At 42.5% G+C, this 22,985-nt stretch overlaps 1 protein-coding gene across 1 annotated transcript; it reads left to right on the forward strand.

Moving 5' to 3' along the window:
* The first annotated feature begins 3,111 nt into the window (after positions 1 to 3,111).
* Positions 3,112 to 22,880, forward strand: LOC113255542 (cytochrome P450 2U1). Its single transcript, XM_026499148.4, has 5 exons — positions 3,112 to 3,740; positions 15,505 to 16,140; positions 17,887 to 18,048; positions 19,472 to 19,639; positions 20,600 to 22,880. Exons 1-5 carry the CDS (start codon positions 3,251 to 3,253, stop codon positions 20,776 to 20,778), a joined length of 1,635 nt encoding a protein of 544 aa, XP_026354933.2. The 5' UTR covers positions 3,112 to 3,250; the 3' UTR covers positions 20,779 to 22,880.
* The last annotated feature ends 105 nt before the right edge of the window (positions 22,881 to 22,985 follow it).

A 22,985-nucleotide genomic window follows, 5' to 3' on the forward strand; every position in this document is an offset into this window, starting at 1 on the left:
GATAATTCTTATAATGATAGCTTGTGCTTACCAAGCTTCAACTAAAGGCTAGGCATTGTGCTAATTATTTCGTCCAATTCCTATGCTTGAGGTGAGTACATTTATTACCCCAATTTCATGTACGGCACGTAGATGCTCCGAAAGTACAGAGAGAAGCCCGTTAACACTACACATCGAACACACTCACGTGAGTATATATGAAGTAAATCATAGAAACTTAAAGGAAATGAAGCGGTTACTTTTTAAGTGCCTTGTGGAATTGGGCAACTAAATTGTATAAATAGCATTTCTACTCTCTCTTTTCATTAGCATTTTGCAAACTCTTCTTAAACCATAAGCCCTCTCTGTTCATGCTCGCTGACTGAATGGGTGCAGCGTGTGGCATTTACTGCCCGGGGAATTACAAACCAGCTGGACAATTGTAGTTTCACAAGTAGAGTAATTTAATGCCACTCTTGGAAACAAAATAGTAAGTGCTTAGATATTTTAGATATACTGTTACCAACACTTCTGACCAAAACTCTTGTAAATCAAGAAGGATTTCAGTGGGAAAGCGACTGGTGTAAAATTATCCTTGGGGATTCAATAAAAAATGATTTTTCCCCCTCAATGCTCTCCTTGTCTTCCTTCCCCTCGCTCCCTACCCCAAAGACCTTTTAGTATTCTCTTAACTGCTACTGATTATATTTTATTCACATATTTAAAATAAGAAGAGTGGAGCAGAAAGTATTCCTTTCTCTGGCAAGAAAGCCTTGAATATATTTTGGGGAAATTTAACCCTCCCTGGATGATCTATGTAGTTTGATGTTTAAAATAGTTTATCCAGGGGCACCTGGCTGACTCAGTTGGTAAAGCATGCAGCTCTTGAACTTGGGGCTGTAAGTTCGAGCCTCATGTTGGGTGTAGAGATTACTTAGCAATAAAATCTTTTTAAAAATTTAAAATAGGTTTCTCCATGGTGTTATGAACAATTAGCTTCCTGTATTAGTTTGTGAGGGCTGCCATAACACATGGGTATTTAAACAGCAGGGGCGCCTGGGTGGCTCAGTTGTTAAGCGTCTGCCTTCGGCTCAGGGCATGATCCCAGCGTTCTGGGATCGAGCCCCACATCAGGCTCCTCCACTGCGAGCCTGCTTCTTCCTCTCCCACTCCCCCTGCTTGTGTTCCCTCTCTCGCTGGCTGTCTCTCTGTCACATAAATAAATAAAATCTTAAAAAAATAAATAAATAAAAAATAAACAGCAGAAACCTATTGTCTCACAGTTTGGGGAGCTGGAAGTCCAAGATCAAGGTGTCAGCAGGGTTGGTCTCTTCCGAGGCCTCTCTCTTGGACTTCAGACAGCCATCTTCTCCCCATGTTTTCACGTGGTCTTCCTCCAGTGTTTGTGTCCTAATCTCCTCTTTACAAATGACACCAACCATATTGGTTTAGGGTCTGCTCATTTTATCTTCATTTTACCCTCATTACCTCTTAAAATCCCCTATCTCAAATACAGTCGCATTCTGAGGGGCTGAGGTTAGGACTCCAACATACGAATTTTGAGAAAACATGATTCAGTCCATAACACTTCCTATCTGCATCATAGAGCTGTTAACCCAACAAAATTAGAGAATATTCAGGAAAATGCTATAAATGCAATTATTTCCTGTCCAAGAGGGTGTTTGTTAGCGTTGTTAAATTAGTCACATTTCTACTATTTTAAAATTATTTTTGAACTTAAGTTGGTTGTATGGGAAGATGTCAGTAGCTACTATTTTAGAGAGCAAGAATATGAAGAGAATCAGGACATGTTGAAGATCATATCTACAAACAAGTAGTTAAATTTTTAGAAATTCTCTAAGTTCAAAAGAATCAGAAAGCTAACAATAATTATAGAGCATATGAGGTGTAGGGTTTTCGTTGTTGTCGTTTAGTTTAAAATAACGTATGGAGAGCATGGCAAAAATAGTCTCAGAACAGAGTGGACTTGAAATTTAACATATCCTGCTGGCATCACTTGCCTATAGAAAAATTAGAATGGATCATAGAATGTATGAAAAGGACTCACTACACTTTGGTCACACTTTTATAAGTACAGTGTGGTGTTCAAACTTTTAGTGTGTGTGTATGGGGGGGGGAGAAGTAAAAGGATCCGAAATTGGAAAAAGAACAGATTGTTTGCTATGATCAATTAAACTGATTCGTAAGAAACTGACCTTTCGGTAGATAAAAAGTCATCTGACATCGACAATTCTATGTGTCCACATTAAAGAGAAATCAGAGGATTTAGCCTATAGATGATGGACAGGAAAGCTCCCAGGAGCCATTATCACGGAAGATTAAAGGGCTTTGTCTTAAACGTCTTGTACAATTCATACTTAATATCTCAGTCTCAGCATTTCAGGTTTGGTCTCATACCAATAATAATATTGTCATCCCTCTTCACCCGGTTAATTTTCTTTTTATATTATTAGCTACTTTAATCTACCAAGTCCATTCTTCTTTATCTATTCCTGGATTCGTCTTGGTGCTTTACCCAGGCTACATGCTGAAATAAACGTTGAGCTTTCACTCTCCGAATAAAGTTTTCCTGCCAGAGGCTAGCTCTGAGAGCTTTACTCCCGCCTCACCCCGCCCCCCGCCCATCCTTCCCGCAGCGTCAGCCTCCTGCACCTGCAAATTCTGCACTTTGCTTTCCCATCGTCCTCCTGTCTCCGAGCGGAGGAAACTGTGCCTTCTTCCTCTGAACCCCGGTTTAGATAAAGCAGCAACCCCTTGTCTTTGCTACCGAGGTGAGGGCGGGGACCCTTAGGGTAGAGGTGCTGGTGTTGAGGCTGAGTCCTGTCAGCGGCCTGTTCATCAGGCACGGTTTATACCCTGAAATGACACACGGGTAACACGAGGAAATCGACAGCCAATCAGAATGCAAGCATCTTTGTGTCAGGGGCAGCAACCGCCTTGCCCAACCCCGAGGAGAGGCGCAACAGGACTTCGGGGTCAAACTTTCAGCTCGCGCGCCCCGCCTACCAGAGGACCGCTTCTACCGCGGTGCGAGCGCGTCCCCGTTTCTGCTCGGGCGTAGCCGATTGGAGGCGCGGGCAGAATGCGGTGGGCGCAGCCAATCCGGGGCGCCCTCCGCCGCTCTTCTCCCCGCCCCCCTCCTTGCGGCGCAGTGAGCAGCCCGTGTCCGGGGAGCCGGCGCCGCTGTCAGCTCGCGGTCTCCAGGGGTCCGCGGGAGGAGGCCGAGGCTGCGGACGCGGGCGCCCAGGCCATGGCCGCGCCCGGGCTGCCGCAGCCCCCCGCCGAGGGCTCGCCCTGGCCTCTGCGCCTGCTGCACGCGCCTCCAGAGCTGCTGCGGCTGGACCCCACCGGCGGCGCGCTGTTGCTGCTCAGCCTCGCGGCGCTGCTCGGCTGGGGCTGGCTGTGGCGGCACCGGGCGCGGGGCATCCCCCCCGGCCCCACGCCCTGGCCCGTGGTGGGCAACTTCGGCTTCGTGCTGCTGCCTCCGTTCCTCCGACGGAAGAGCTGGCTGCACCGCCGGGCGAGGGCCGCGGGAATGGAGCCCTCGGCCCTGGGCCCGCAGTTGCTCCTGGCCGACCTGGCTCGCGTGTACGGCAACGTCTTCAGCTTCTTCATCGGCCACTACCTGGTGGTGGTCCTCAGCGACTTCCACAGCGTGCGCGAGGCGCTGGTGCAGCAGGCCGAGATCTTTAGCGACCGCCCGCGGGTGCCGCTCGTTTCCCTCGTAACCAAGGAGAAGGGTGAGCCGGAGCCTTGGGGGTCGCGGGCCGCGTGGACGCGCGATGCGGCGCCCGGGGCTCCCGGTGCGCGGGGCTGCGATTCCTGCGCCCTTTCCAGCCCGCGCACCTAGCCACCTGCATCCAGCCCCGAAAGGGGAGGGCGGCGGCGACGCGTCCCTTTAACGGTGCCTTTAAGATCGCCTCCAGCTGCTGGATGGGTCACTCCTTCATAGTCCAAGATCAGAAGTAGGAAACCCACCAGAAAGTTGAGGAAGGGTAATGGGGACAGGGGTGGGGGTGGGAAGCAATGTGCGAAAGCCAGACTCTACCTTTCCAGGGATATTCTGTCCTTCCCAGAATAAGGCCTCATTCTCAAGGCTGTATCCCCAGGGGAAACTTTGGCCATGTTAGAAGGAGGCAGGGATATTCTTTACACCTTCTGAGTTCTGAGTGAGAGTTTAAAAAGATATTTTCCATAAGATATAAGGTCCAGAAAACACTTTAGGAGCCTATTAGCAAACCTCATTTACTGGGTTTGTAGCCTCTGATTTCAGCTTCTGGAAATCCAAGTTGGGCAGTTTTGAAGGTTGGGAAACATTATCATCTGCAATAAAAGATCACATTTACCCTTTCCTTAACTCCACGCCCCCCCCTTTGTTTATCAGGCTTACCCTTTGTTTTACTGACTGAGTCAGATGTTAATTTAATTGCCTTTCATCAATCAGGTGTTAAATCTAAATGTCTTTCCCTCCAGAAGCTTTTTCTCACTTCCTCTCCAATTCAGGCTCCCTTTTGGAACCAATTTCTATGCACAATTGCTTTTCCTTTACTGCACTTAACAAAACTGGGGCTGCATAATTTTGTAACTGGATGTGGGTCTTCACCACTAGACTGACGTCTAGGAGAATGTGGAATGTGGCATAAAGAGATCCAGGCTTTTTAGAATCTGATTAAGCCAGAGTTTGGATCGGGATTTTAAATGAGTAGTAATGATGATCAAAATGTTTTAATGTCCCACTGAAAAACAAATGTCACCATCCATAATGCACCATTTCCATGCCTTCACACATCACTGCTGCTTCTACCTAGAGTTTTCTTCCCATCTCATGGCTGGCTAGAGAACTCCTGTTTGCTTTGCTTTGCTTTTCTCTCCCTTTTTATAAAAAAAAAAATCGTAGTGAGATACACATCATAAGATTTGCCATCTTAACCATTTTTAAGTTCAGTGACATTAAGTCATTCACATTGTTGTGAAACCATTACGACTTTCGGCAGAACACTTCTTATCTTGGAAAACTGAAACGTCATAACCATTAAACAAACATTAAAAAAGCTCCCTCCTTGGGGCACATGGCTGGCTCAGTTGGTCGAGCATTCAACTCTTGATCTTGGGGTCATGAGTTCAAGCCCCACGTTGGGGATAGGGATTATTTAAAATTAAACAAAAACAAACAAAACCCCTTCCATCCTCTCTCTAGTCCCTGGCAACCAGTGTTCTATTTTCTGCCTCTACAAATGCGACTATACTAGGTACTTGATATAAGTGGTATCGTCCCATGTTTGTCCTTTTGTGACTGACATATTTCACTTAGCATCATGTTCTAAGGTTCTTCCACGTTGTAGCTTGTGTGAGAATTGCCTCCCTTGTTAACTCTGAATACTATTTAATTAAATGTCTATAACACATTTTGTTTATCCTTTTGTCTGCTGATGGAACTTGGGGACTTCTGCCTTTTAGGTATTGTGAAAAATGCTGCTAGGAACTTGGCACACATCCATGTGAGTCCCTCCTTTCAATTCTTTTGGGTAGAAACCCAGAAATAGAATTGCTTGATCATGTGGCAATTCTATATTTAATTTTTTGAGTAACTGTCTTACTGTTTTCCATGGTGGCTGCGCCATTTTACATTCTCTGGTGGCAGTGAATAAGGTTCCAATCTGTCCACATCTTCACCCACAGTTGTTATTTTCCATTTTTTCACACCTGCTTGTCTGTCACCTCTTTGAGAATGTGTTCCCTGACAGACTCTCTACACCACCAGGGAGAGGTGAGCTACCCTTTCTCCATGATACCACTGTTGCATTTTAAACTCTGCTCCCCACCCACCCCTGCCGGTCAGTCAGCACATCTCCTCCCTTCCTCCTGCAGATACAGTTCTGCATCCATCCACTTCTTTCCATCTCCATTGTCAACACCCTCAATCAGTACCATCATTTTTCATCTGATAGTTGAATACTCTTAACTAGCCTGCTTCCTCCCCTCTAGTTTTTTTGCAGACAGCAGCCAAGGGATCTCTTTTAAAAAACCGTGAATCAAACTATGTTGCTCCCCAGCTGAAACCAGCTGCCTCTGTGTCCTTGACCTACTGCGCTCCGAAGGACCTGGCCCCTGCCTGCCTTTCTGACTTTAGCTCTTTTCATCCTGCCTTTACTTGTTCATTGCAACTTGCTCTAGAAAAATTAAGCAGATTCCTGCCAAGCTTGTGACTGTTTCGGTCTGCTTGGTTTGTTGTCCTTGGACATGGAATAACTTTTCACTTGACTGACTCCTTATCCTCTCTCAGGCCAATTGTCACCTTTCAGTCCTATTTTAGACACTGCCCAGTATCACAACGTATTTTATCTCATTCATATTTCACTCATTAAACGCCTTGAAAATACTTAGGTTACGACCAGCTCCACCTATCAATGGAATATAAACTCTGTGAGGGCAGAGATTTGGTTCATCTTGTGAACCACTGTTTCGCCACTTATCGGTACAAGTGGGTAATCAAGACATGAGTGAATTTGTGCATACGAGCGTCTGTTGATGTACTTACTACATTACATTGTAATTTTTTTTTTGCATGTCTATCGTTTCCTCTGGATTTTTTTTTTAAAGGTATGAGTTAGATTTTCTTCTTTGTGGTCCTTCTTGGTGGGTTTATGGTTTGCTCAAAAATCTGTAATAAACAGTTTCTAAGTATTAGTTGGGTCACAACTTATTATTAGATCCTTTATGTAGGAAAGGACTGGGTACCTGGGGTAACTTGGTGTTTCAGCATCGCAAAACATCCATTCCCCCAAGAGACCATTAGGATTTTTTAGGTGATACTGCTCAGACGGCCTAATGGATGTGTGTTGGGTCATGTGCTGTGAATTGAGAAAAATACTGTGGCTGGCGAAGGTGATTGACAAGAGAAGGTGAAGGAAGAACCGTAGGCCACAAAGGAAATGCTGTGGGGTTAACTTAGAGTAGAGAACAGATCATCTGGATAGGAAAATGTAGATAACTGAGGAATTTTTGTAATGGAACTTTTTCTAGGGTGAAGAATAAAAGGGGAGAATGTGAGTTTATTTCAAGATGTCCCTCAAAGGGTGAAGGACCAGACAAATTCTGAGCAGACTTTATAGATTGAGAAATGGGTAGCCTGCAGTTACCAGCCTGAAGAAGAAAAGCCAGGGGGCTAAAGGCTGAGCTGCTGAGCTCAGCAGGATTTGGGGAGTGCCCCGGCTGCCTCTGGCTACAGTTCCCAATGGCAGAATTGTAAACTGTGAAGTTGCCTAGGAAAGACATGTGTAGAGTACAGGAGAAAGAGAAATGGTCTCAGGAATTAGAGGTCAATAACATTATTTATTGCAAGATATTTTTGGAGAATGTTGCTGCCTAAGTTGGCGAGACTAGCAGAGAAGTGAATGTTTCGTAAGCAGTGGTGTGCACAGGCAGGCTTGAAATAGTTGACAACACATTGCCAAAAAGTTCTAGAATGTGGGAGGTTGTTTATTTTGTTCATTATATTTGAATTTTGCAAAGCATCATGCTTAGACAAGTTGATGTTTTTTTTTTTAATTCCCAAAAAGCTGTAGTAAACTAGATAGACCATTAAGATATTTCACATTAGCCATGTCATCCTACTCATGAATCTATCTGGTTCTTTTCCCGAGCAGGAATAGAAAACAAAGTTACAAAGTCAGAGCCAAGGCTACCAAAAGAGTGCTTTACTCTAAGTGTGGTCTATTTCTTCTAAACGGTTTGTGCACATCACATTTTTATTATAAAATATTTCAAATATGAAGTTCAGAGAAGAATGTAAATTCATTTATCTACCATTCACATTTGCTTCCGATTCATAAACAATACATAGCTTCATTTGGTATGTTTTTTAAAAACTTACATATGTTATTTGTTTGAGAGAGTGCACATGAGATCGGGGGTAGGGGGGAGAGGGGAAGAATCTTAAACAGGCTCCACGAGCAGCATGGAGCCCCGTACGGGCGCTCGATCTCACAACCCTGAGGTCATGACCTCAGCTGAAATCAGGAGTTGGATGTTCAGCGGACTGAGCCACCCAGGCACCTCTAACGTATCTACTTCCAGTTTTTGTTTGTTGATTTATGTTTCCTTGTTGATAGAAATTAGATGCTTTCTAATTTTAAAAGATTGCTAGAGGCTTCGAACAAAAGTGAAAGCAAGCTGTAGAGCCATAAAAATGGAAAGTAAAAGGAAATTTGGAAGAAGTTTAAAAGCAGGGTATAGACCAGTCAGTGTTCCCTACTTGAAAGGGGAACATGATGCAGAATGAAATTAGGAAATGAAGGTAGAAAATGAAAGTTCATCTGGGGAATTTAAAAATGAATGAGGAAAGCAGGATAACCATATTTTGTAGTAAGGTCAGTAAAATAGGTATTTGAAATTCTTGCGTACTCATATCAAGAAGGCCTGAATTCCCACTAAGAGGAACACTTCCATGACCCCAGAGAAAGAAAGGACGGATATAATCAGTGGATGGGCAGCACCTTCTCTGCTTCAGGAGGAAGAAAACGTATGTGTGGTAAATGTAAATTGCATCAGATTTAATGTAATTTTAGTGTTTTTACTTTAGCGTATGTTTATTACTATAAAACGTTAAAACATGGACAAGGAAAAGAATTCCTTTCCATTCTTTCCAAAAAGAATTGAAAATCATCTGTGATTCCTGTCGCTTTGAGGTAGCCGTGACCGACATTTTTATGCATTGCCTTTGTCTCAGGCGACTGGACCTGTTTTAACAGCGTACCATAGCCTGGGTGGCTTATACACGACAGAATTTATTTCTCATGGTTCTGGAGGCTGGGGAATGCAAGATCAAGGCCCCAGCGGACTCGGTGTCTGGGGGGGCCCACTTCCTAGTTCCCTGATGGCCATGTGTAACCTCACATGGTAGAAGGGGGGCAAGGGAGATTTTTATAAGGATACTGATCTCATTTGTGAGGGGCCTTCACCTTTGTGACCTAAATCACCTCCCAAACACCTCACTTCAGATGCCATCACGTTGGGCATTAGGATTTAACATATGAATTTGGAGGGGGACACAAACATTCAGCCTGTGGCAACCTTCCAGTATTTTTTCTATTTGTACATGTATTTTTATCCCTTTGTTAAAAACGTAGATTCAATTAGCCAACATATAGTACATCATTAGTTTCACGTGTGGTGTTCGATAATTCATCACTTGTGTGTAACACCCAGTGCTTATCACATTGTACATGTATTTTTAAAAAGTGTATTTGCTTCTGTCAAATGAAATCATACTCACACTCTTTAAAATTGTTTTTATCACTTAAATTTTCTGAGTATGTTTCCTTATTATTCAATATTCTCCTGCAAAGATCATAAGAGCTGTACAACATTCCTTTGTGAGAATGTATCACAGTCAATTTAGCCTATCCTGCATTTGGTTTGAAGTGGATTTTTGTTTCAACTGTCTACCACTTGTTCCTCTGATAAGCACTCCCCTTTGAGGAACTCTTTGTCCTCACCACCCGTTTGTACCCACTAACTGTGGTTGGAAGAGGAGATGCCCTATCTTTATATGAACTCCCTTCTCTGGCCACAGTGACTGGTCAAGGGATAGACCCTGATCAAAGATGACTTGATCAGAATATCTTACCTCTCTGTACCAGTGGCTAGTCTATAGGCTGGGCAGAGAACTCAAAAATTTATATTCACGGCATAGTCTGGAAGTCTCAAGTCACAAAATAAACTTAAGGTGTTCTAAGTTGATATCATCATGGGACACCTGACTGAAGCATTGTATCCTACTCCAGCATTTTTCAACTTGGATCTGGCCTTTTCTCTCAGGGGAAAACAGGAGATTAGGAAGCCCAAGATAGCTCCTGATGCTTGGAAAAGCTGGTTTGAAGTAGGAAAAAATGAAGCCAGGCAGAAAGTAGTGAAAAATAGATGCAGGGAGAAAGAGTTGTGTGGCGTTTAGTCTTCTCTGAGCTCATAACACCCAGCTCTTCCTGTTTTTGGTTCCACAGCCTAACTGGCCTTTCTGCCAAACCTACTTAAGGATATATTTTTGTCATTCCCAACAGAAAGAGTCCTGATTTTTGCTTTGGAGCCATTTTTATGTTTTAGTGTTATTACCTTCCTAGAAATGAAGCCCTTATATATATATCCATGAATACCATTGCTTTTCAGGGCTGCGAATGGAGAGGTCTATGAATGGAGAGGTCAACAGCTGAACCTCTCTCAGACATTCCTAAGACCTTAAGTCATTCTGGCTCCAAAATATGAGTGTTTTGTAAAGTTTGGAACCATGAGGCCATTAATGATGTCCATGCCTCTCATCCTAGCATTCTCGGACACGGTCTCTTTGGTCATGTCTTTTGTCTTGGACTTCCTACCTGTCAACTTGTTGTCAGATGTCCCGAACCTCAACTATTAGCCACTTCTGAGAAGGTTCTCTCCATCTCCTTGCCTTATCTAAAACTGAGTTCCCTCTAAAGGTAATTTAGCTCTTCTTGAAACATCCCCTTTAACTTTGCTCAAGTTATTTAGTTTTCTAAAATATGCCTTCATACACATCTTTATTTACAAATGCAACATCCGCTCATGTGTCCTCTCTTCGGAGAAGTGCTACCTTCCCTCAGCTGACATGGTGCTCCTTCCTTTGTCTGCATTACAGTTCAATCAATACATCCTAATAGTGCAACATTCAATACAGTCCAACATAAAACATTCAATACTGTGCACTCCTATGATACAACTTCAGTACAGTCCAACATCTCACATTCAATACAACACATCCCAACAACGCCACATTCAATAGCATATATTCCAAGTCTGCAACTTCACTCCAATCCAACATACAGCATTCGATACAACATGCAACTTCAATACAGTCCAGCATACAACAGTGTATATGGATTGTTGGTTGATCTAGTTCCTCAAAAGACTAACATCTTAAAAAGAGGGATTGTGTCTTTTTAATCTATATGCCCTTAGTAACTGGCACACAGGGGACTCTAAATAAATACTGAAAAAACTGTTAGGAAAGAGGCATTTTACTAGATAAAATATGTCTAAAATACAAGTGCATAGTTTGAAAGATGGTGAGTAGATAATACAGACTGAGGACCTAATAAAAGTTTCTTGAGAAATAGGACAAAGCAGAGATATCATTTGTGATATCTTAAATTAGATGGCAGTTAAAATTAGTATCAAATCCTGAAGTTAGGAAAAAGAAGGGGGCCCAACAACACTTATGTCTGAATGCTGAATGCTGCAAGACATGGCCATGGTTAAATGCAGTAGGAGTGGCTAAGCTGTGGTTGTCTAGGAAATAGTTTATGGGGCTTTATTGAATAAAGGGAGAGTTCTCGTTTCAGGAATGGTGAAGACGTTTCCATTTCTTCTTTGTCTTGATAATCACACACCAAACCAAAGGGACTTTTAACAGAAGCACACACTCCGTCCATGGTGAAATGAATCTACAATCCTGTGCCACAACATTTGAAGAGAAAAAGTAGACCTAGGATTGGAAAATAACTTCATGGTGTGGAGGATGACCACTCTCAAGTGTCTACAAGGGGGAGGGGGTGTACTAGTGGAGTGTGAGACAGTTTACCCTGTGGAACCCCAGAAAGTCTCAGGAATTGGAGGTACCAGTGATTACAGGAGACAGGGATGAGCCACTGAGTTAGACCAGTTTCTTATCACCACAACCACTCCCTCAGAAAACAAAGTAGATGCTTTGGACAGTCTTGGGTTTTAGTGACCTCTTGGACAAGGATGTGGAGTGGGTGAGTGAGGGCAGAGAGATATGACCTTGTATCATACAAGATGAAAAGTCGCCTCTAGGTAAAGAGAGGACTCTTGAAGAGCTTCACTTGGAGTGAAAGATTGAATTTGACAGAGAACACCCAGCAAACCTGGCCACTAGCAAAAGAAAAGAAGGAAATTTGTCTTTCTTGGCTTGGACCCTGGTAAAGAAAATGTTCTCTCCTACCTCCAATCCCTGCTGCAACTAGCCCTGCCATTTTAGTGCAAAAGCAGTCACAGACTATATGTAAATGAATTACAGTGGCTCATTAACTGGCTGTGTTCTAGTAACCTTTATTTATAAACCCTGAAATTTGAATTTCATGGTTTTTGTATATCATGACATATTGTTTTGATTTTTTCCAACCATTTAAAAATACTAAAACAATCTTTGCTGACTGGCCATATAAAAAGAGGCAACAGCTGGATTTGACCTATGGGCTGAAGTTTGCTGATTGTTAATCTAGACTTTAAATAAATGTGTTAAAAATTTAAGGGTGAGGATTCACTCTGTTTCTCTAATGCAAAAAAAGGTGAGAAAGGAAAGGGAAAAAAGAATAGATACAGTAGGACTAAGTTCAAAATAATAGAAATAAATTAGTAATTATATTAAATGTAAATGGAATAAATTGACTGGCTAAAATATTGCTAGAATGGATTTTTTTAAAAATCCAAATGTATATTAATTAATTTATAAGATTTATTTATTTGAGAGAGAAAGAGAACACGCATGAGCATGTGCACAGGGGAAAGAGCAGGAGAGAATTCCCAGGCAGATTCCCACTGAGCATGGAGTCTGACCCTGCTGATCTCAATGACCCATGAGATCACAACCTGAGCCAAAAACAAGCCGAAACTGGCTGAGCCAACCAGGTGTCCCAAATGTATGTTATTTTGAAAGAGATATACCCTCCTCTGAGAAAGAGACATACATAAGGGTACATTAAAATTCAAAATAAAAGAAAGGAAAATGTTATATGGAGACAATACTTTAAAAAGAAAAGCTGATGTCTTTTTGACAATGTATACTTTAAGTCAAACTTCATTGTTAAGAAGTAATGAATTAAATGATGATAAAAGGAAGCTTTTTATTAAGCCAGGAAGATATAATAAATTTAAACTTGCATGTACCTAACAATACATATGTACCTAAGAGCAAAGATACATAGATATAAATAGCTATATCGCAGTATAATGTAGCAAAACTTGCAGAACTGCAAAGAGTAGTTGATAAATGTACCATATACCAAAATAGTTTAACATAAGTATTTGAGTAATTGAGAGAGCAGGGAGATAAAAATTTGCTAAGGATACAAAAGATTTGATTCCAACATTTACCAGTCTTTTCCTATTGGACATATAAAGAACCCTGTATCCAACAATTGATTTAAACAAAACTTCTTCTCAATTTTATTGGAAATTTTATTAAAATTGATCACATACTAGGCTAAAAAGCAAACCTCATTCGTGTCAAAAATCAGTATAAGACAATTTAGGTAGCAAAAAAATCATAACAAAAATTTTTAAATAAGATTATAATGAAAATACATGCAAACAATACTTGTGGACTATAACTCATGTGGTACTCAGAGGCAAAAATAGAATCTTAAGTTATTTATTAGGATAAAGGTCTGAAAACTAGTGAGTTAGATGACCAACTGTATATATCTGGAAAAAAATAAAAGCATAAGAGAAAAAAAGGAACATACCATTATAATTTTAGACAAATTCTTCCAGAGAGAAAGAATATACCCTGGCTCATTTTAGGAGGTCAGTATATTCAGACAAGTGTATTATGAGAGTGGAAATGTATTGGCCATTTCCATTTGTGAGTATGAATTTTAAAAAACACTAGGGGGGTGCCTGGGTGGCACAGTCAGTTAAGTGTCTGACTCTTGGTTTTAGCTCAGGTTGTGATCTCAAGGTTGTGCGATGGAGCCCTGCGTCAGGTTCCACGCTCAGCTCGGAGTCTGCTTGGATTCTCTCTCCCTCTACCTCTGCTCTTACCACTTGTGCTCTCTCTCTCTAAAATAAATAAATAAATCTTTAAAAAATATATTAGGAAACCAAATCCAACATTAAGACCGTAAAAGCACTATAACCAAAACTGTATTTATTCTTGCATTGCAAGCAGGTTCAATTCTCAGAAAGAAGGCAATTTTCAAATCTATAAATTAAATGCAATTCCAGTGAAAATCCCAAAAGTTTTTTTTTAAATAGAACTTGACAAGCCGACTTTAAAGTTTTATAAAAGAGTGAGGAGCCAAGAATAATAATAAAAATTTTTTGAAAGAGAACAAGGAGGGGGGACTTCCCTATTAGATGTTAAGACTTACTATGAAGTTTATTTATATCTTAAAAAGTAACAGTAATTAAAGCGATGTGCTTTAAGTGCTTCATAGCGTAACTTGGCAAGTCTTCTGTGCATTGGAGATGTGCATATTTTATGACTCATCAATCCACTCTTAGCAATGTCTTCAAAACTCTGAGGAAGTAGAAAAGGTAGAATAAATATATTTTCTAAAAAATCTTTAGAAATTTGCCTCCCATGCACTTTTGCTGTAGCAAAATCAGGGAAGGAAATAAGGAGGAAGAAATAGAATCCGGGAAATGGGTTCAACACAGGAGAGTCTAAGAAAATTCCTAAATAATGCCACACAGAAGTCACCAAACACCTGAACAGAAGATCTGGAAAGGCACCCGCTGTGGATTTGAGCAGATATGTGGCAGAGCCCAAGGAGAAAAGCTAAACTGATAGCTTGTCTGATTCTTTTGACCACATGGATGTCTATTTCGAAGGGCATTTTATGGAGGTATTAAAGATTAACCACAGAGAAGGGTCTGTATGTACCCCATCTCAGTGCCATGCACACAGTCGCGTTCAGAAATACTAGTTAGCTATGTAAAGCATGTCCTCAAAAGTGGCAGAAATGAAGTCAATTAAAAATGGGGAAGGAGAACTGGCTGGAACAATGAAGGGCACCATGGAAAATAAGGGGGTGAAATAGGTTCCTATTTCATTGTGATGGGAAGCAAGGACTGTTTGAAAACAATTTGGTACATCGGGGAACAGCTCTATTGGGTTTTGGTGGTGGGAGATGTATAACATAAGTGAGGGTCAAATAAGGTAGAGCTGTGGAGATGGTTTTAAATTAGGGCTGTTGCCAGCATCAGACATTTTAGAGTACCTGCCAGTTATTCGGTTCCAAACTAGTAGCCAGAGTTATAATCCAACTGGGCTGTTGATTTATTCAGTTAATATTTAACAAGCTTCTCCCGTATCCCCAGAATAATGCCAGAAGCTGGGATCTTAATGGTCAGCACAGTCTGATAATGTCCCTGCCCTCCTCGTATTCAGAATGCTGAGAATACGGGGATATCCAGCCTGAAGCATTTTTTAAGCCTGGATTTATTCTTACAAAGCCTAAGATTTGGAAATTTACACTGACTCTAGAAATTGAAATTCATTGCTTTTCATTCACCAGGAGTTCCTACCTATCATAATAAGCTTTATCAGATATGATTTTTGTTATTAGTAACATATACTATCTTGATAATTCAACCTTGCTCATCACTCTTCTTGGCTGGTGATCTCTACCTGTAGCTGAATTTTGCACAAGGGGTTTGACAAACACAGAACACACCTCATCGTAGGTCCTGCTCAGTAGGATCAGGCATTGCTCTCTCTCACCTTCTTTTCTCACTGTCCTTTTCCAGGGATTGTATTTGCACATTATGGTCCAGTCTGGAGACAACAGAGGAAGTTCTCTCATTCAACTCTCCGTCATTTTGGCTTGGGAAAGCTGAGCTTGGAGCCCAAGATTATTGAGGAGTTTAAATATGTGAAAGAGGAAATGCAGAAGCATGGAGAAGACCCCTTCGACCCTTTCCCCACTGTCAACAATGCCGTCTCTAACATCATCTGCTCCCTGTGCTTCGGCCAGCGCTTTGATTACACCAATAGTGAGTTTAAGAAAATGCTCAATCTTATGTCACGAGCGTTGGAAATCTGTCTGAACACCCAGCTCCTCCTGGTTAACATATGCTCCTGGCTTTATTATCTTCCTTTTGGACCATTTAAGGAATTAAGACAAATCGAAAAGGATATTACCACTTTCCTTAAAAAAATCATCAAGGACCATCGAGAGTGTCTGGACGTAGAGAACCCTCAGGACTTCATAGACATGTACCTTCTCCATGTGGAGGAGGAGAGCAAAAATAACAGCAATAGTAGCTTTAATGAAGATTACTTATTTTATATCATTGGTGATCTCTTCATTGCTGGGACTGATACCACAACTAACTCCTTGCTTTGGTGCCTTCTGTATATGTCACTGAACCCCGACATACAAGGTAATTAACCAATGTTTCCTTTATCCAAGCAAAGCCAGATTATTTAAACCAGTACCAGCAACTTGGGCGATACTGTGGCTCCTAACACTAAGCAGTGTCTTCAGGCCCAAAAACAAAGTGGAAATACTTGAATCCCATAGGGAACTGGGAAGGTGTTAACAGCGAAACTCCCAAGCTTCTAGACAGTGGGACTGATGTCCTATTTGCTTGCCCTGATTCTGTGTGAAATGTGTGCTAGAGGAAGGCTTTTAGAAAAGAAAGACAATTTGAAGCTAACGGGAGTTACCGTGATTATCTGAACCCAGTCCTCTTGCTTTGAAAATGGAGACCAGAGACCCAGAGAAGTTATGTGACTTTCCCGAGATCACAGAGCTCCTTCCACCACATCAATACCGATAGGTAGTGAGTGTCTGGCAGTTCACAGTAGAAGACCACAAAGGAGGATGGTGTATTACTTTTCAATTCCTCCTGCAACAAATCACCACAAACTTAGTGACTTAAATCAACACAGATTTGTTATCTTAAAGGTCTGTGTCTCCCTGGGCTAAAATCAAAATGTTGGCAGGGCGGCATTCCTTTCTGGAGGCTCAAGAGGAGGATCCATTTCCAGCTTCCTTGACTCTGGGCCCCCTTCCTCTATCTTCAAAGCCAAGGATGTTGCAGCTGTTCTGACCATTTTCTTTTACTCACATTTCCCTCTGACACTAAACTGGGAAAAGTTCTTTAGTTTGAAAACCCATGTAATTAGTGCACACCCAGAAAATCCAGAATCATCTCCCCACCTCAAGACTCTTAATCAAAATACCTGCAAGGTCTTTTTTTTGCCACATAAAATAACATATTCATAGGTTCCAGGGGTTCGAGGTGTGGGTGTCCCTGAGGGGCCATTTTCTATTATAAATGAGATTATGCTTACTGCATTAGTTAACTATTGATGAGTAACAAATTATCCCCAAATTTAGCAGCTTAAAGCAACCACTATTTACTATCTCACATAGGGATCCCAGGGCAGCTTCGCCCGGTTGGTCTGGCTTAGGATTTCTCATGAAGTTGTCAAGCTGTTGGCTGGAGCTGCAGCCATCTGCAGACCTGACGGGAACTGAAGGATCCACTTCTAAGATGGCTTGTCCACTTGACTGTTGGCTGTAGGCCTTACCAGTTGGACTTTTCCATAAGGCCGCCTGACTTGGCAGCTGTCTTCCCCAAAAATGATTGACCCAAGAGAGAGCGAGTACCGAGACAGGAGCCACAGTGTCTATTATAGCCTAAGCTCAGAAGGGACACGCCATCACTTCTCCTTTATTCTGTTGGTCACACAGACCAGCATGGTACAGGGTGGGAGGGGACTGTACAGGGATGTGAACACCGAGAGGCAGGGATCACTGGGGGCCATGCTGGGCTACCTCACGTTGTCACATAAAAGCTGAGAGAGTCAGTCCACTGTTCATATGAGAGAATGACTGAGAGGACTCCCGAATCCAGAATGCTTTCTCCTTTACCCATCTATCTGTTCTGCTATTTCAAAGTCACAAGATGGTACCAGGTCCCTGGGACCAGCTGCCTCTACTTGGAATATGAGACCAATGCTTCACTTCTCCGAGGCTGGGTCTGTCTGAACCGTCAGCTTAGCAGTTGTGGGTATGCTGTGATGGCAAGTATGCATAGGATGGCAGTCGCAATTCTCCCGGCTTATCTTCTGGTTGACTCTTTGCTATTCCTTCCTTTTTTTTTTTTTTTTTTAAATAGAAAAGGTTCAGGAAGAAATTGAAAGGGTCATTGGTGCTGACAGAGTCCCTTCCCTCACTGACAAGGCCCGGATGCCCTACACAGAAGCCACCATCATGGAGGTGCAGAGGCTGACGGTGGTGGTGCCACTTGCCATTCCTCACATGACCTCGGAAAAAACAGGCAAGTCCAGGATCTTTCTCCTTTGAGTGCCCTTGAGGGGAGCCCAGCCCCTGGATCCAAAGGAGGTGAAGGGACGGTGAGCCGACCACTCTGAGGGTTTCACATGGCGTCGTGGATAATCAAATGTCCAGGGAACGTTTCGGTTGTCCGTTATTCAGGTCTCTGCAGTCCCGCCCGGCTCGTTTTATAAATAGCGCGCTAGGCTTCCGAGCATGCGCACTTGCGCGGTCAAGCAAATTCTGCCGCCGTTTAAGACCGCTGTGCTGGCAGGAAAGATGCCAGAATTAACAAAGGCACCTCTCCGTCTTCTTGGAGGGTCAGAAGAGCTCGCGGAAATATGGTATTAAGGATTTTAACCGGGAATTATCCTACTTCACCTTTTACAGTCGTACAACCGAAACACCGATATTAACTAGGAGAGCCCTTCTGAGTCTAAGGGCACCTGTGGCAACTTCTCACCCACACTGAAATGGGTCCATTTTGTCATATCTTTGACACATAAGCACCCAGACTCCATGTAGAATCCCTCATAAGAAGGAACTTACCTCCTCTGTAGACAGCACCTGATGTAACAGGCTTAAATAGAGTTATAAGACAGTTGTAGGAAGCAATAACTTATAAATGACATTGGATCACTTCATGTTTTCTTTGGTCCAAATTAGATGCACTATGTGTGCAGTATCTTTTGGGCACTTTTTAAAGTGCGTATGAACTTGGCAGCTGCTAAGAGCCAGTGTTGACTTCCCTGTGCCGTTGACCCTTGGACAACACAGGTGTGAACTCTGGGTCCACTTATATGCAGCCTTTTTTCAATTAAAATAATGGAAAATTTTTTGGAGATTTGTGACAATTTAAAAAAACTCACAGATGAACTGTGGAGTCTAGAAATATCGAAGAAATTAAGAAAAAGGTATATCATGAATGCATAAAATATATACATAGATATAATTTAATCTACCATTTACTACCATAAAGTACAGCCAACTCTTGAACAACATGAGTTTGAACCATGTGGGTCCTCTTATGTGCAAATTTTTTACACTACCATATTGTAAATATATTTTCTTATGATTTTTTTAAAATATAAAATTTGTAATTCTTTGGAAAGTTTACCCAGAATGTCCTATGATTTCTGTTTCAGTGGTTTCTCTTAATTGTAATGTTTTTCTGGTTTGATTTAATTCATTCGTTCAACATCGGTTAAAGCAGCTCCTGTGCCTTATCTCGGGCTAGGTCCTGGGAGCTGTGGAGAGGATGCCAGTTGATAAGGTCTGCCCCTACCTTCCAGCTCCTCAATGTTTAGTCTCCACAAATTAAGTAGCTAGGTATGTAACTAGATTTTTTTTCAGATAGTGATGTTTAGGGAGAACTACTAGTAAGAACGTGTTGAATGACACTGGGTTTGTTTGTTTGTCTGTTTTAGTGCTCCAAGGATATACCATTCCTAAAGGCACAGTGGTATTACCCAACTTGTGGTCAGTACACAGAGACCCAGCCATTTGGGAGAAACCAGATGATTTCTACCCTAATCGATTTCTGGATGATCAAGGACAACTTATTAAAAAAGAAACATTTATTCCTTTTGGGATAGGTCAGTTAAACTTTTATTTCTTTATGGTATAATTAAAGAGGTAGAACTAGAAGAATCTTTTATCATTATACTGTTTTAAAAATATTTTTTTCTTGGGGAGGCTGGACAGCTCAGTCGGTTAAACATCTGACTCTTGATTTCAGCTCAGATCATGATCTCAGGGTTGTGAGATCGAGCCCTGCCTTGGGCTCTGAGCTCAGCGTGGGGTCTGCTTAAGATTCTCTCTCTTCCTCTCCCTCTGCCCCTCCCGCCCAACTCATGCTCTCTCTCTCTCTCTAAAATAAATAAAATCTTTAGAGATATTTCTTTCTTAGCAAGCAAGTGTAAGAGAAGAGGTAAATAATCCAGTTAATGCAGCCCCACTATATTCATTTCAGATTTTAAAAACAAAATGAAAGCAATTGGTTTTAAATCCTTAAATATGACTAGAATTCTCCCTTTCTGAGATGCCCAAGTGATTATTTGAGTCCCAGGAAATGGTTGGCGTTAAGAGCATCTTGTGACCTTCTGCTGCGCTGGTCGCTGAGAGGCTGGGTTCTCGAATCTCACCAGGCCCTCTTTTAGACACCTGCATGAGCACATGTAGGATTCTTTCTGTAAAAAAGGAATGCTCCAGAGATCTCATCTGACTCGTTCTCTCTTTAATCTTCCAGGTAAGAGCAAAGGAAAGAGATAGGTAGGTACGGAGGAGACAGAGAAGCCTGTGTCGGTCTCTAGTTCCAGTCTAGAATGAGGATAGGTTTTTGTGAGCAGGAATTAAAATGTGAACTTCGTACATAAAAATTCTGATCAGCATATACTTTGGGAAGCCCTGAGGTATATGTGGCCATTTTATTTTAAAGCTCTCTGTATCTGCATTTAAAACACTTAGTGGAGGTATTTCAGATAAACTTGCTCTTCTTGAGATCGGAAGAGCCGTGGTATGATAATCCCAACCTTTTCTTCTGATCTCATTTTTAGGGAAGCGGGTATGTATGGGCGAACAGCTGGCAAAGATGGAATTATTTCTGCTGTTCGTGAGCCTAATGCAGAGTTTCACGTTTGCTCTGCCGAGGGGTTCCGAGAAGCCCCTCCTGACTGGCAGATACGGCCTAACTTTAGCCCCGCACCCATTTAATATCATCGTTTCAAAGAGATAAAGATCAAGCCTGAGAAGACAACATAAATACATTTCCTCCTTGACAGATTCCTTCCTTCTGCAGCTGAGAACCGACCCAGCGACGCAGCGCCTGGGTTAGGCTCAGATGAGAGGAGGACCAGACATGGGTAGACCTTGCCTCTTGGAAGGTTCCTCAGCAGAACATGTCTGTCACTTTACTAATGCCCGTCTGTGACTTAGGGGATGGGGACCCGAGTGCTGGGTCGGGAAGCAGGAGATCTGGATTTTATCCCCCGTGGCTTCCAGCAGCGAACATTCCTCCTCATCACTCAGTGCCTCCGTCATTCCGTGTGTGAAACGAGGTTCAGAAAACGTGCCTTCTCTCCCTCTCTCAGCGCTAAGGAAGGTCAAATGCCGCATGTCTTTCCCGACATCACCAACACACTGTTAAGTACTGATGACAAATTCAGAAGCCAAAGGAAGACCCGCCAGCTTAAGGCCTGTGACAACACGAAAGCAGGGCTCCTACTTGAGCGCTTTGCCAGAGAAGATGTGGGTTTCGGCCGTGAGTTAGAGCTTTTCTCTGCACAGATCCTACGTCAGTCTTGGGAGGGGGGAGGCTCGTTTTGTTACTGTTACCTTTTCCTTTGTGATTTAGTTTTTTACATTTTGTAGACGTGGGCTCAAGCGCCCCTGTCCGGTATGGAGAGGAAAGGCTGTTGTTTGAATGTACATGTCGGCCTTCTGTTTCAGCTGCGGGAACAGGGAGGCTGGCTGAAGAGGTGGCTTCATGGCTCAGAGTTGCTCTGCTGAGTTGCTTGCAGAGACGTCGCTCTTTCGACTTGAGCCCTGAGTAGTGAGCTTGGGAGTGCTGACAACGGGACTCCTCAGGGAAGGATTCAGGCTGTGCCAGACATCCCTTTCTTGTTCTCTCTTCCACTGGCTTCGTACGTCTCACCTTAGCACTTCTCAGACAGAGAGGCATTCTTAGTCCTGTGAAGAGAAGTACATCCGTCCTTAATAAAGACGGTCCCTTCAGAAGAGCAGTTCTCAAAAAAGGCGCTGACCCCTTTCAGGGGGTATTTGGAAATGTGTAAGTGCATCTTTGGTTATCACAATGGTGAGGGAGCTCTCGGCCTTTTGCTGCCGTGCGGCCAGGATGCTAAGTGTCTGAGCAGACCAGTACCAGGAGGAATAATCCTGCCAACTGCCAGTATTTTCCCCAGCCCACTCCTGGATTCTCCCTAGCGCTCCTGAGAGAGAAGTGACCACGATAATAAGATTCCCCCTGCAGGCTGAGCCTCCTCCTGCCGGCCCCAAACTCAGTGCTTTCCTTGTGTGCCTACACAGTTCTTACAGAAACTCGAGTAAGATGCATTTTGCAGCTGGTAGAGCTGAGCGTCAGAGAAGTGAAGGTGCCTAGTCCGAAGGTCCCGCTGTCATCTCAGACCTGCCCGTCCTTGTGACTGGAGAGTTCTGTCTGAACGCTGCTCTGTCCTGCCCGATCCCATGGGAGTCTACTCGGCGTTTTCAGTGCAGATGGGTGAAGTACAGACAAATTTCTAGGTGCCTTGAGGATTTTTGTCAACTAAAGAAACAGCAGCAGCAACAACAAAAACAAAACAAACTAAGTGCCCAGGGACTGTGAGCGAATTGAGCGGCTGTTGTCTAGATTTGTGATGACGCAGGTGTGGTTATGCTGTACCTTGAGCGGGGCAGTTTGTTCCTCATCTGGAATTTTATACGCTTTTGAGGTGCACTAATAATTTGGCATTAGCAAGTTTATTACTCCTAAATTTATGCATACATTCTCAACATTCCTAACCAGTTGCCGCTTCCTTGAAAAAAAAAAAAAAAAACCCTGTTCTGTGAGATTTTGTTGAAATCAGATGGTCATTAAACTTTTAAACATAATGCCTCAGACTGTAGCACTTAAAAACATCTCTGTGTGGTAAGCCACTGAAAGGACTGTTAATGCTTTCCTTGTATATGTTGGCGTTTTATGATTTTGTACCTTATGATTTATTTGAAGTGTAAAAATAATAGTACTTAGTTTTATATATCTTCCTAATACCTAATTTTTAATCCTCATCTTTAGCATAATTTTTGGTGCTTTTATTAAACTTTTAGTTTTAACTGAAATACTATCACGTCTGGTTTTTTGTTGCTTGTTTTAACTGCTAAACAAAAATTTTTAAACTACACGTCAAGTTAGGAGATGGAAGAGGGAGCCGACCTCCAAAGAGA

Source organism: Ursus arctos, unplaced genomic scaffold, assembly GCF_023065955.2.
Source record: "Ursus arctos isolate Adak ecotype North America unplaced genomic scaffold, UrsArc2.0 scaffold_11, whole genome shotgun sequence".
NCBI lineage: Eukaryota > Metazoa > Chordata > Mammalia > Carnivora > Ursidae > Ursus > Ursus arctos.